The sequence below is a fragment of the Lissotriton vulgaris genome, chromosome 4_1 (genome assembly GCF_964263255.1).
Source record: "Lissotriton vulgaris chromosome 4_1, aLisVul1.2, whole genome shotgun sequence".
Lineage (NCBI taxonomy): Eukaryota > Metazoa > Chordata > Amphibia > Caudata > Salamandridae > Lissotriton > Lissotriton vulgaris.
In genome coordinates this window covers 407004139-407018786 of record NC_141691.1, presented here as the reverse complement: position 1 = coordinate 407018786, position 14648 = coordinate 407004139, and the positions used below count along the sequence as shown (strand labels likewise).

General features: G+C 47.3%; 1 protein-coding gene across 2 annotated transcripts in view; it reads left to right on the top strand.

The window, feature by feature from the left end:
• Positions 1–14648, top strand: part of UTP14A (UTP14A small subunit processome component) — a 459924-nt gene that overhangs the window by 332820 nt on the left and 112456 nt on the right. For both annotated transcript variants that reach the window (XM_086918807.1, XM_086918806.1), the window contains exon 11: positions 3767–4139. In XM_086918807.1, the coding sequence (XP_086774933.1) occupies positions 3767–4139 (373 nt within the window). The remainder of the gene's footprint in view (positions 1–3766; positions 4140–14648) is intronic.

The following is a 14648-nucleotide window of genomic DNA, read 5'->3' as shown; positions in this document are numbered from 1 at the left end:
GGAACTTACTTCCACTCCACCAAACATGCCTCCAAGAAACCGTCCTATGTCCGGCGAGCACTTGCACTTGTTGCAGCAGGAAGTTCAAGTCATGCTGCAAAAAGGGGCAATAGAGCTCGTCCCACTGCAGGAAAGGGGAAGAGGAGTTTACTCTCTGTACTTTCTAATCCCCAAAAAGGACGGATCCCTCAGGCCCATCCTGGACCTCAGGCCCCTCAACTGGTACATTCTATCGGAGCACTTCCATATGCTCACGTTGCAGCAGGTCCTCCCCCTGCTTCGACAGGGGGACTTCCTGGCTGCGCTGGATCTGAAGGATGCATACTTTCATATCCCCCTGCATCCTTCCCACAGGAAGTACCTCAGATTCATGATTCAAGACCAGCACTACCAGTTCAGGGTTCTGCCTTTCGGGGTCACCACAGCACCAAGAGTCTTTACAAAGTGCCTGGCGACTGTGGCGGCGCATCTACGACGCCAGAACGTCCACGTCTATCCCTATCTGGACGACTGGCTCATTCAGGCAAAGTCAGAACAGCAGTGCACCGACCACGTGTCCCGCACCATTCATCTCCTGCACGATCTGGGATTCTCGCTGAACTATCCAAAATCCCATCTTCAACCCGCCCATATACAGCACTATCTGGGCGCGACAATAGACACTCTGGCAGCCACTGCGCAGCCGAATTCAGTGAGAATCGCCAGTATCCAAACTCTGATCCAACGATTCAGACCTCAGCACTCGCTTCCAGCGAAGGTGTTCATGCAGTTGATAGGCATGATGGCCTCCTGCATCTCCATCGTCCGGCACGCGAGACTACATATGCGTCCGCTTCAGGAGTGCTTAGCACGTCAGTGGACTCAGGCTCATGGGCAACTAACAGACCTAGTGTTGGTGAGCGGTCGGGTGTACAACTCTCTGCATTGGTGGAATCCACAAAACCTTTGCAAGGGCCGACCGTTCCAGGAGCCTGTGCCACAGATTATCCTGACAACGGACGCTTCTCTCCAGGGATGGGGAGCGCATGTACTCCACTACACAGTGCAGGGACTATGGACACTACAGCAAAGGAAGATGCACATCAACGTTTTGGAACTGATGGCAATCTTCATGGCCTTGAAGGCATTCAAAGTACATCTGTGCAACAAGGTCGTGTTGATCCGGACGGACAACATGACGGCCATGTACTACATTCAGAAACAGGGGGGCACACACTCTCCGCAGCTGTCTCATCTGGCTCAGAGCATGTGGAAGTGGGCCATTCAGAGGAACATCTTCCTCATGGCCGAGCATCTCCCGGGCAAGGACAACCAGATGGCGGACCTGCTCAGCAGGCACAGCCACCAAATGCACGAGTGGGAGATACATCCATCAGTACTCCAACCGTACTTCCAAAAGTGGGGTCATCCAGAGACAGACCTGTTCGCCACAAAGGAGAACGCAAAATGCCAAAGCTTCGCCGCCAGGTTCCCACACCCGCAATCGCAGGGCAATGCGATGTGGATGAACTGGTCAGGCAGATTTGCGTACGCTTTTCCCCCAGCACCTCTGATACCGCTGGTGGCACGCAAACTCAGGCAGCACTCGATGACTCTCATCCTGGTTGCTTCAACGTGGGCTCGCCAACCATGGTACACCACGTTTCTGGAACTCTCCGTGGTACCGCATCAAAGGCTTCATCTCACTCCCAGCCTTCTGACGCAGAGCCATGGCGACATTCAGCACCCAGATCCGCAACAGCTCAACCTGGCGATCTGGCTCCTGAAGTCCTAGAGTTTGGCTACCTCAATCTTCCCCCCGATTGCATGGACATCATTCGGGAGGCAAGGAAGCCCACTACTAGAGCCTATTATGCGGCTAAATGGAAGCGGTTTGTCATTTACTGTGTAAACCACGATATTGAACCGCTAGATGCTTCCATTCAGAACATCATTTGTTACCTGTTCCACCTGTACCAATGCAATTTAGCGTATTCTTCCATCCGCATTCACTTGTCTGCAATGGCAGCATACCTCCAGAATAGGCAACACCTATCACTTTTTAAGGTCCCTGCTATCAAGGCTTTTCTGGAAGGACTCAAAAGGGTCATTCCACCACGGACACCACCAGCTCCGGAATGGAACCTCAATGTGGTTCTTACAAGGCTGATGGGTCCTCCCTTTGAGCCACTGCACTCTTGTGAGCTTCAGTTTCTGACTTGGAAGGTTGCTTTCTTAGTAGCAATTACATCGCTACGGAGGGTTAGTGAGTTGCAGGCGCTCACCATCCAAGAACCTTTCTTCCAAGTACACGCTAACAGGGTGGTGCTCCGCACTAACCCTAAATTCTTACCCAAGGTTGTATCTCAATTCCACATGAACCAGACAATTGAGTTGCCAGTGTTTTTTCAAAACCCAGAGTCGCTGGCGGAGCGGATGCTCCACACCCTTGACGTTAAAAGAGCCTTAATGTACTACATTGACAGGACAAAAGATTTTCGTAAGACCAAGCAACTTTTCGTTGCATTTGCCTCACACCACAAGGGAAACGCTATCTCCAAAGCTGGGATCGCTAGGTGGATCGTGAAATGCATTCAGATCTGTTACGCTAAGGCTAAACGCACTCTCACAATTCCACCAAGAGCCCACTCCACCAGAAAGTTGGGGGCCTCTATGGCTTTCCTAGGTAACATTCCCTTAGAAGATATTTGTAGAGCAGCCACATGGTCTACCACACATACTTTCACTAAACATTACTGTGTAGACGTGCACTCCAAACAGCAGGCAGCTGTTGGTCAGGCTGTTCTCAAAACACTTTTTCAGACTGCTGCAGCTGGCACGGGCGGCCGCCAATAATGGGAGGACTGCTATGTATTCTATGCACAGATATGAATTCAGCAGCCCACATGCCTCGAACTGCAAATGCTACTTACCAGTATGCATCTGTTCTTGGCATGTAGGGCTGCTGACATTCATATCGCCCACCCTCCTCCCCGGCGCCTGTAGCAGCTGCTGTATTCATATGTATATATATATGCTCATAGCATGGGCATCACTCACATACTTCACTCCATCTCTGCCAATGGCTAAAAACAATCTGGGGATGGAGGCGATGCCCATGCGCACTGTAGTCCAGGGGAGGAGCCACCTATCTCGTGATACTTCGAAGACTCTTCCAGGACAACAATGTGCAATCATCCGGACCCAACACTAGGCGGCGATCTATGCACAGATATGAATGTCAGCAGCCCTACATGCCAAGAACAGATGCATACTGGTAAGTAGCATTTGCAATATGGTCAGATTTGGGATGGGATGATCATTGATTCCCATATGACGCAACTCCACCACATGGGTGGTCTGATGGGAATTATTTTAGTCCTTTTGGTGACAAATAGTTTCCAACTTTTGCAACCCTTTATCTCATGCGCTCGCCACTAGTGCCTCACGGTCGCTATTGCAGTTACACACCACTGATAGACCTTGTCTGCTCTTTTGTGTGTTGGTTATCCACAATACATCCCTGCTGGATTACATATGTTTGGTTTAGATTGGTGTACAAATTGAGGTGGGTGGGTAGGTCTACAAATGCACTTTCAGCTCCACTGAATGTCCCTGCAGTAATGAATGTAAATAGTACTACCCTAGCTATGCCACTCTAACACTGTTATTCTAGGTCCTAAATCATGGCGCTACCAATCGCTCTGTTTACATTTTTAATAAATTGTCATATGAATGACATATTTACCTTGCTGTTGATAACGCTTTTCTTTTCTCTTGTTGTCAGGCGCGTAAAGCGATGCAGGAACAGCTCGAAAAGAATAAAGAATTGACCAAAAAACTAGAGATAGTATCAGAAAGTGATGATGAGGGAGAACCTGAGGAAGATACCATTCCTGACTTTGTCAATGAGGTGCAGATGACCAAAGAGGGCCCCAATCCATGGATGTCAGGGAAACTTAGTAGGGATGGTAAAGACACTGTGGCTCAAGAAGAGTTCAAGCAACCACCTGTTACATTGGATGAAGGAAAAAAGAGTGAGGATGAGGAGGAAAAAGAATTATCAGAGGATGAAATTCTGCTTCAAGAATTTGAGAACATAAGACGCCTGAGAAAAGAGCAGGAGGTTCAACTGGAACAACCAAAGGAGGGACAGACTGGTAAGAGAGTAACGGTCAATCCTTGTGAAACCAACAGTCATGTTTCTTTTTCCATGGTCAGTTGGCAATTATATTTAAGGAAGTTTTAAGTGTTTACAACAATCCGGTATTGTATGATTTAACAGATGCACTGATATAGGCAAGTCTGGAGCAAAAGCTGATTAAAATCATCACCATGAAAGCATACAAACTGTGATATATGATTTATGATAAAATAACAAAGGCCTCCAGCTAAAGGAACAACATCTACACTCCCTCCATTCTGCCCACATATGGGGATAATTCACTTATGACTTTTCCGGCAGTTAGTGATTTAGACCTTCCATCCCTCATTAGCCACATAAAATCGGGGTCCCCTGATGATTTTCTGCCTGCTAAAATGGTTGCCTCCCTGAGCGCTGTGCTTGGACCTCAGATTCAATCAGTTATAAATCTTTCTCTTAAGGAAGGACAGGTGCCTATGGAGTGGAAGAAAGCGGTGGTGAACCCCATTCGTAAGAACGCAGCACTTCCTTGGACAGACCTTTCAAACCTCCGACCCATCTCTCTCCTGCCATACCTTAGCAAAATGACCGGGAGGCATTTTGCACACCCATCTGTCTAATTACATCGAGACAGCGGAGGGTCTAGACTATTCTCAATCTGGGTTTAGACCCAATCACAGCACCGAATCTGCCCTCCTCTCAGTGACCGATAACATCAGGATGGCACTGGATGGAGGTGGCTCCATGATTCTGGTGCTGTTAGATTTATCCGCTGCCTTCGACACAGTGTCACATGAGATACTTCTCGGTCGTTTGAGGGAGGTGGGCATAGGAGGCGTGGCTCTGTCCTGGCTGGAGAGTTTTCTCTCAGGTCGCCTACAAGGAGTCAGATTGGGCTCCCACTATTCCATCTCAAGGGAGCTCACCAAGGGAGTGCCACAGTGCTCATGCCTAAGCCCCACACTCTTCAATGTGTACGTGGCCCCCCTGGCAGACATTGTAAGAGCATACGGGTTCACCCCGGTGTCCTATGCTGACGACACCCAACTTCTGTTCCCTTTTCAGACCCTCACGCCCGCAATACAAAAATCTTTTGCGGACGGCATGAGGGCAGTATCGGACTGGATGGCCTCAAATTGCCTCCAGTGCAATGTAAGCAAAACAGAGGTCATGCTGTTCGGAGAGGCCACTCTCCTGTGGTCTCCAGAATGGTGGCCCCTGGACCTTGGACCAGCACCTAGTCCGAAACAGACTGTAAAAAATCTCGGTGTGCGGCTAGATCAGGCACTATTGCTGAAAGAACATACAAGCCAAGTTGCTGGATCCTGTTTCTGTGTTATCGGACTTTTACGTCGTGTTTTTCCATTCTTGCCTGATAACTACAGGAAAACACTTGTCCAGACCCTAGTAGTCAGTAGGCTGGACCTCTGTAATGGCCTGTTCATCTCGGCCAATGAGGAACAACTAAATAGATTACAAGTGGTCCAGAATACCACGGCGAGACCTGTCCTCAACGCCCAGCCTAGGACCCCCTCACGCCCCCTTCTGGCCAAACTTCACTGGCTGCCGGTTAGGCAACGTGTCAAATTTAAAATCTGTTGCACCATACATAGGTGTTTGTTTGGTACTGGCCCCAAATATCTGAATGAAAAATTCAACCTCTACAGTCCAGGACGCTTCCTGCGTTCCAGTAGTCAGCAGTTACTTCAGGTTCCAAGGGTCAGGAGAGCCAGACTGGGAGGTCGAGCTCTCCTACAAAGGCCCCATTCTTTGGAACTCACTCCCTCCCACTCTGAAAAAAACTACTAATTTTCAGTCCTTCAGGAAGTCTCTAAAAACCCATTTATTTTTAACATCCTAACTATTAGTCACTTCACAGTGTATAATCTTGATTGGGCTCCTCTGGTAAAAGCGCAAGCGCGGAGATACACCTTCGGGGATCGAGTCCTGCGCTATATAAGAATATAAATAAATAAATTCCTATTCAGAAGATTTCTTACCTCTGGGTAAACACACGTTCGTTTATAGGCTTTTGTATGTTACCACACGTGGTACAAAATAGGGAGTGTGACAGCTCTTTCGGGATATTGTAGCTCATTCATAACTGTACATTGAGTTAGGCTGCTCTCTAACCAATTTATGAAAGCAGAGTATTTGCCTGCCTTAATACAATAAACTGCCTTTTCATTGTTATCATTGGCACTCATTAAGCCTGTCAAGTAAAAAAACATTATATTCAAGTTGTTTTTCTAGATGCAGTTAACAAGCAGGCAGCCATTACTAACAAGCATTTACAATGCAATGGTTTCGCCTTTTGAAAAGTTTGAGCTATTGGCATTGTAAATGACAAAATTTTTATTTATGTGTTGGTTTTGAAAACAGATAAATAAATGGCATTGTCATTTACAATGCCAATAGTTTAATCTCTGGCAAATGCCACACAAAAACACACAGACCCACACACACACACACACACACACACACAGCCACACACACAGAGCCACACACACAGACCCACACACACAGACCCACACACACAGACCCACACACACAGACCCACACACACAGACCCACACACACAGACCCACACACTCAGACCCACACACTCAGACCCACACACTCAGACCCACACACTCAGACCCACACACACAGACCCACACACACACACACACACACACACACACACACACACAGCCACACCCAGAGCCACACACACACCCACCCAGAGCCACAAACACCCACCCAGAGCCACACACATAGTGCTGACCCAGTGTGAGGGCTTATGCGCCTCCTCTCATGCATCTAAGAGTACCCCTGCAAATGACATCCGGGGCGCACATGCCTCTGTGTTAGCCACTGCACTGGTTCCCCCAGCACTACGCTGCCAAGTCGATATGGTGTAACGATCAGAGCTGCCGACTCTGGCGTATCGGCGTCTGCTCAACACTGTGATTCTGGGCAAAACACTTAATCTGTGCCTAAAATGATTGTGTCCGTCTGATACTGACCCTGGGGGATTCCTGCGTGGCCCCAGCCATCCTAGCATGCAGGAAGTAACATGTTGCTGTTAGTATTGACTTGCCATGACTGTGTGCCTTACTTAGAAGCCTGGGCTCGTGCACACGTTTGCCCGGTGTCAATAAGAAGCACAAAGTTGCCTTTGAAGCAGCATAGCTCGGCTGCTGCTTATTCACAAAGAAGGCAATGATGCCTCTGATTGCACAGCGCCCGCCATATTTTTTCAACGAAAAATGCAACTTTATGTTTAAGCCGCACATATTACGGTCTTTGCTCTCGCTCCCTGAGTGATCTGTGACCCCTGAGTAATAAAATATGCATACTTGGATAACTACAGCAAAGAATTCACTACCACATAACTCCCCCCTTCCCGTTCACCCCAAAACCCCGAATTCGCCAGAAGGGCAGTAGTTTAGCAATAAATCATTCGGCTTTTTTCCAAATCATCCTTCATCAACAGTTAATGAAGACGGAATGGTTACTTTTTTGTGTGCTAAACAGCTGTACAGAATGCAAAGAATAAACATTGTCCCGTAGCAGAGGAAGTCCATAGAGACGCATACACGAAATACAACTGAAACAGCAAGAATAAGAGATGATAAGCACATGGACAGCGGGAGGGGGGCTGGCAGGCACACGGACAGCGGGAGGGGGACTGGCAGGCACACGGACAGCGGGAGGGTGGCAGGCAGGCACACGGACAACGGGATTACAGAGAGGGCTGGGCCAGCTCTCTGCACTAGTTCCTTGTGGGTGGGCAACCTTTACCCGAACAGGAGAATGGGTAAATCTACCAATGGTGGCGAGAGGGAATTGGTGATGCATCCTTCCCAGGGCTGTGCAGTGTGGGGCCACCAGCTAGGTTCCGCCTCAAACAGGTCTGCTCCTTTCAGTCCGATCACTGAACGCCCGCCCACCCTCGTTTGTGTAAAAGCTGCATGACTAAAATCTGGGATTTGAAGTCTTGTAAGTGATTTTTGAAGGTGGTTTGAGCTCATTGCCGTCAGCAGCAGGAAAATCAGAAAGCCCCGTTCACAGAGCGTTTTTACGTGAGTGGTTGTAACAAACTTAAAAATCCAGAAGTAAACACCTGCTCACACACAAAAATCTGTGAATCCGTCCCCTTTGACAACAAACATCAGGGTAATTCTCCATAAATTGCCATAAAAGTAACCCGTTTACAATGATTATAAAATATATTTCCCAGACGTTCGCTCGCCCACACTTGCGCTGCTTTTAGCATGGTTATTTCTTCAGTCGTTTTATGAAATTAGTTTCTTTTTTTCCATCAATAGTGGGTCACATTTTAAATGGGTCGATCTGCGCCCAGAGCGCAGTGCCCTGCTTCCAGCATCAGTAACGCGCACGCTGCCTGTGGCAGGACATTGACACATTTTGTAGCACAAGCCCAAGTTTCCGTAATGGAGAATTAAAGTAGAATTCGAGAAAAATTAAAGGAAATAGGGGAACGAACAAGGAAAGGCACGGACAGCGGGAGGGGGGGCGGGAAAGGCACGGACAGCGGGAGGGGTGGCGGGAAAGGCACAGACAGCGGGAGGGGGGGGCGGGAACGGCAAGAAAAAGCACTCACCTGGACTTCTTCCGGCGGCGGTCGGCCTGCAATGACCAAAACAAACCTTCCCCCAAAAAAATAGGAACCACCCACCGCCGCACTGACGTGACAAAAAGGGCCGGTTGAGAAAAATTCTCAGGAACGCCCACGAGTCGCCTCGCAGAATGACGGACGCCTCTGTTTTCCAATGGCTAGCCTCCATTTATGGAGCTAGCCAATGGGAAACAGAGGCGGGACAAACATCCATACTGCAAAACAAAAGATTTCGCCTGCGCAAAATGCTGCTTGCGCAGCTTTTGACAGGCGAAACCCTAAAAAAAAGTTTGCACAATGCCGCACAAATGTGCTCATGGAAGAAGCCTCTGAAAGCTTGTGGGGCTGGGGCAGAGTGCTTAGCAGAGCAATCTGTGTCTGTAACAACTTTTAAGGAGGATTTCAGAGCTAAGGGAAAAAAAGAGGTGCAATGTGACACGTCTGTAGTCATCCTTCGTGCAATAAGCAATAAACATCCAATTACTAAATGTTAAGGAAATCGAGGCAAACCAGTATGCCAACTATTTAATTATGTTTAAAGATGGAGCTCAGGCACTTTACTACTGGTTAGCATGGGTAAAGTGCACAGAGTTCTAAAGGCAGCAAAAACCAGGGGCCAGCAAAAGGCGATAAATCTGGAGTGACCACGTGGAAAAGGTGGATTTCCTTCATTCTTATTTGCCCTAGTGAAGTATATTTAGACGGGCTTTGTTAAAAATTTGCAAAACTTATTTGAAATGATGGAACCTAATGCATTAAGCTAGACTGGAAAGCCTTGTGCCAATCTTATGAGCAGAGTAAATATTTGGCTACAGCCAGCCATAGCTCCGATTAGTGAAAAATGAAATTTCGACCGTATGCAGTTTTAGAAATGTTCTCTTTCTTACAGAAGGAGGTATAGCTGTCGCCCGCGTTGTAAATAATTCATAAATGTGAGACTATTTTGGAGCCCAGAGAATCAAGCAGCTGACAAATACTGATACACATAACCATTATCGACCAAGTATCGGTGAGGGCTATTGGAGAGTTCATCCAGTATAGTAGCAGCTGTTCACTATCTGTCCTTGCTGTAATTGAAAATAACCTTTACCTCTTGACTTGCTTTCTCCGGTTTAAAAGGACAGATCATTATTTCTTGACTTAATCATACCTGAAGTGAATTTGGTCTTTGTGGATACATGTTTGATACTGTTGGTTGTGGCTCGGTGCAAAAAAATAATTTTATTATGTGTGAAACGTTGGCAGGCCCAGAAAAGGTGTTTAAGACCTCTTCTACCCTCACCACTTCACTCTGGTCTCTACATTTTTGGTGTTAAACTATGGTTTTCAGGCCTATCTCTGCCTTGCAATTTATTGATTGAAAGTTTTCCAACAGCATAAATAATACATTCGTGGCTCACTTACTCCAATCGATGTGTCTCCTGTTACGACTCTGACGGCCACGCTGAAATCCTCCAAGGAGTCGTTTTTCTTTCTTTTAGTTTTTTTTTTTAAGAAATAGAAACGCAATATACATGGGGTGGCCCCCTACAGCTGAGATCACTTCAGTTATATTTGAATGATCTGAACCCTTTTGCCTATGTTGGTTCAGAACCTGCCTTAAAGCTGCATGATTCTAAGCTCAAGAGCATCTGCTGATCTAACTGAAAGCTCCAACTCAACAGGTTGGTAAACATGCTTTCTGCTTTTTCCTAAAGGTACTTCTTTCCCTGAATACATTAGATGTGGTATAGAATGTTAATATTGCATTGTTGTTTGGCTGAAAATGGTTTCTATAAGTTCTTAATTACCAAACCTAACATCTGCCTATTGTCCATTAAACCAGGGTGATTGCTTTACAGCTCTTTTAGCAGGAGTGGAGGTGAAGATTGCTTGTTGAAATGTCTGAAACAAACCGCGACATAAATAAGAGCTGAACTGACCATGTGGTAATATTGGGAGCACAAAGTGTCTTGCTTTTTGATTATGGTCCCTGCATTTAAACCTGGGTAGAAGGCGCTGTGTGTGTGTTAACGTTAGTAGTTTACATTGTTACTTTTCAAATGACTTCTTCCCATCGCACAGGACACATCTTAAATGTTTTCAGCATGAATTGAAATGCAGGATCAGAATGTTCTTTCAGAATGATAAAATCATGCCCAGCAGTTCATGTTCATAAATGCGAGCCTTTGTTTTTCTGTGATGTCTGCTACTGCATGTCATCGGGAAGGCACTCGCAGGCTTTAATATTTCGTCATTGTGGGGGCGAACTGCAAAGAATGGTTTCATTGAGTCTGACCCGAGGTAAACTGCTGCTTGTGGTTCGGCCAGAGAGACAGCCCCGCACGCGGTTTAAACTAAGCAGGGCGCACTTTCTTCTGTAGAAAAGGCCACGCACAACAAAAGCAGTCGTTTGCATGAAGGAAGAGCAGACACCTAAACACGGAAGAGACTGTCAGGATACCCCATTGAGACGCGCCGTTAAATATGAGCCCGAAGCGCACTTAGCGTTTCTACCCCTAGCCCTTCTGTATTCTGACATGCCTGGCACACACAATTTCTGTGACAGCTGTTCGTGGTAAAAATTGTCGATAGTTTATTCATATTCTGTTATGCAGTACACAGGTAGGGTTAACTTATGGGTGATTAAACGAGTGCAGTGTTTTTTAAGGAAAACTGCTGAATCCCATCCTGAAACATTCTTCAGCCACCTGTTGTCATAGTGCTGTCCTAATATACATCCAGTGCTCTGTATTTTACATTGAGGCTGAAGACCAATATTTTTTATGGTTACTGCACCTATGCTACCACAGAGCGAGGTAAGGTTCAACCCCCAGCTTTCAGGATACCAACGGTCCCTTGCGGGGTGACGGGCTCACAGTCGTGTTCTTCTCATGGCAACCTACTGCTACTCAGCCCAACACACTAGAAAGTATACAACACTACGCCATACAGTTGGAGCCCAACAAAGGTAAACTCCGCTGCTGGGGAGGTTGGCATATCACCAAATAAATGCATTTAAACAACCACAGAAACCATTAAGTCGCAACCCAGACACGGGGCCCTTAGTGCACACAGCATGAAACCCGAAAGCCAGACAAACACGTGTGTAAAATCGAGCAACACCCTTCTTTCTAAAACACACTGGCTGGATAACTTGCCCAAAGGGAAGTGGACACAAATACGTCATTCTTTCCCAGTCAGCCAGCTAACCTCCTAACAAAGGGACTCGATGCCGCCTCCCAACAACGAACAAGCATTGGAGAAGCCAAGAGTTCTCTCCTTTGGCTGCTAATACAGGCCACCCTTCTTCTCGCATCCGCGGCGGCTTCCCCAGCAGTTCCGGTCTCCCTCTCCACACGGGAGACCGGCAACGAACCACCAGCAGGCTTCCCCCGGGCAGGGGGAAGCGGAAATGGCCGCCTCGAGGCCCCGCCCACGTCGCACCACTGCGTGCCTGGCTTCCTGCGCTGAGGGCCGCCAATGGCAGCGCGGCCCTTGGCAGGGAGGCGGGCGCAGCTCCTCTTGCTCGATCTCCGGGCCAGCGGCGGTGAAATCAACACCGAGCAATGCCGGGTGGGCACCGGCCTCCAATAATTAAATAAAAACGGGGTGGCACCCGTAAATAAAAATATAACAAGCGGGAGGGGGCGGGAAAGGGGGAGGAGAGACGCTGACGACGGAAGGCGGGTGCCGGCAATGCCGGACCAGACACGGGGGCGTTCCCGGCGTCGCGTGACGTCGGCAAAAGCCAAAGAATCTCGGGAACGCCCCCGTGTCTGGTCCGGCATTGATGGACAGGCCCCTCGTCCAATGGCTAGGCTCCATTTATGGAGCTAGCCAATGGGACGGGGGGCGTGTTCCATAGTGCCTTACTGTACTCATTAGATTTCTCTGGAGGAGGAGCCTAACGGCTCCGCCCCCCAGCGAAACCTAAAAAGGATTACAAATAAGCTGCTACCTCATGTTTAAAGGTGTTTCTTCATGTCTCAACAAAATTGACAATTGTAACTTCTGATTGATAGACTGTTTTAGCCTGAATGTTAATGACATTTTACATTTTGAACTCATCTAGCTTAATTCAGTTTTGAAACATTTATAACTTTGATCCTCTCTAGCTTTCCCTTGCCTCTAGTTATTTCAAAACCACCTTTTTGCCACATACATACACTCCTTTTTAGTTGTTTTGAAGTTACAAAGTTTATAACAATGTCTGCTAAAATCTCCAGTCTGACTCAAGGAATCCTTTGACCATCATCCGTGACAGCAGATCCCAAATACGGCCAGCTGACAGCTCCTACAGATTCACCCATTGGAATGCATTGCACCAGTGATCCGAGTGCTTCACTGACTTTCAGAAGCCAAATTAACCACCTTCAAGGCACTCTGCATTACTCACAGGCAAGTGCTTGTTATTCGTAGAGTTCCTCTTCAAAGACAAGATTGCAGATCATTGCAACTACAAGAATAAATTCATTAGTGAAATCGCCATCTCTTTCATAGCTACGAAGTTATGGATTTCTCTGTCCAGAACGACAAGAAATAATCAATGTCGCTTGGATTCCAAGAAAGAATTAACCCCCTTAGTTGCTGAGGCTTTTCCACCACCATTGCTAAGCCCTTTTTAGGTCTCGCCTTTTCCATTCCGCAGGAATGGAAAATGGAGATAATTCAAGTGCTCAAAATACTCGTCAAACTAAGGCTTTTTTCTGTGCGGTTTTCTTCGAGTTCACGTGAATCACGTGACCAAACAAGCACGCGCATCAGCCTCCCTCCCTCCCTCCTAATTGCATTTTTTCACGGCCGCCACCACATCAAAGGGCTTCTCCCAGCGTGTGCTCTGCGGCTTCTCCTCCCCTAATTATTCATGGCTGGCCGGTGGCCGGCCGTACGTTCAGTTTCCCGGCCGCTCTTGTTCTTTGTTTACCTTATTCCGTCCATTTGCAGTCCCTCACCTTTCTTGTCTTTACGTAAACAATACTCGACATATTCCTTCTCCCGCTTTCTCCCTGGTGTTCTTTTTCTGCGTCCCCATTCCTGCCTTACCCAGTTCCCATCTCATTGTCTCCTCTACTACCTGTTCATATGCCCCTCGTTTCCTGCCCCCTTTACTCCCTCCTTCCCCTCCCCTCCATCTCTCGCTCTTGCATATGCAGATTTGTAACCGTCAGCTGTGATGAATACCATTATTTCCCCCCTGTCTGTGTACAGTTGGCTCGCACACAAGTCCCTTCACGCCTTTGCCTCCCAGGGGGAAAGCTGGAGCCAGCCTGGGAATGGCATCTTTAATAATGACAGAAGTTCCTATTGAAATATAGCTTGCCACGTCACCATGGCTTTATATCCTGGGCTGGCCCACTGAATTAAAAGTAATATAACACAATTGCCAAGGCTGCATAAACAGAAGTGGCAGAGGGGAATGGATCTTTTAAATAACGCGAAGGGAAAAGAGATTAATCTTGCCCATTAGAGTACAGGACACAAAAGGATGGTTTAATACCCTGATTGCCACAACCCTCTCCCAGAACAGCCTTTTATTAAGGACTGGGTGTAACCTGCCCCTTATATACCAGTGGGACAGTGAAACCATGCCAGCAAGCAAAACAAGTCATTGAATGTAATCGTTCATGATTATAATTGCCGAGAAAAAGAGAATTGTCTGTGCTCACAGTGTCTCCTCCAGCGTGCGCTTGCAGTCGCCATCTCTCATCAATTTACTGGCAGCTCGTATGGGACTTTAAATTGTTTTGCCAGGAGTTCTTAATAAAGCATAAGGCGTCCAAGGATCAAAGGCCTAAGTGTAATGTTACCATCAGGTACCGTTTCATTTTTGTATTTGGCAACAGTGCGTGTAGATTGAATCAATAGCGAGCATGTATTACTATTAAACCTTTTGGGTGTGATTGTTTTAACACTTCAACC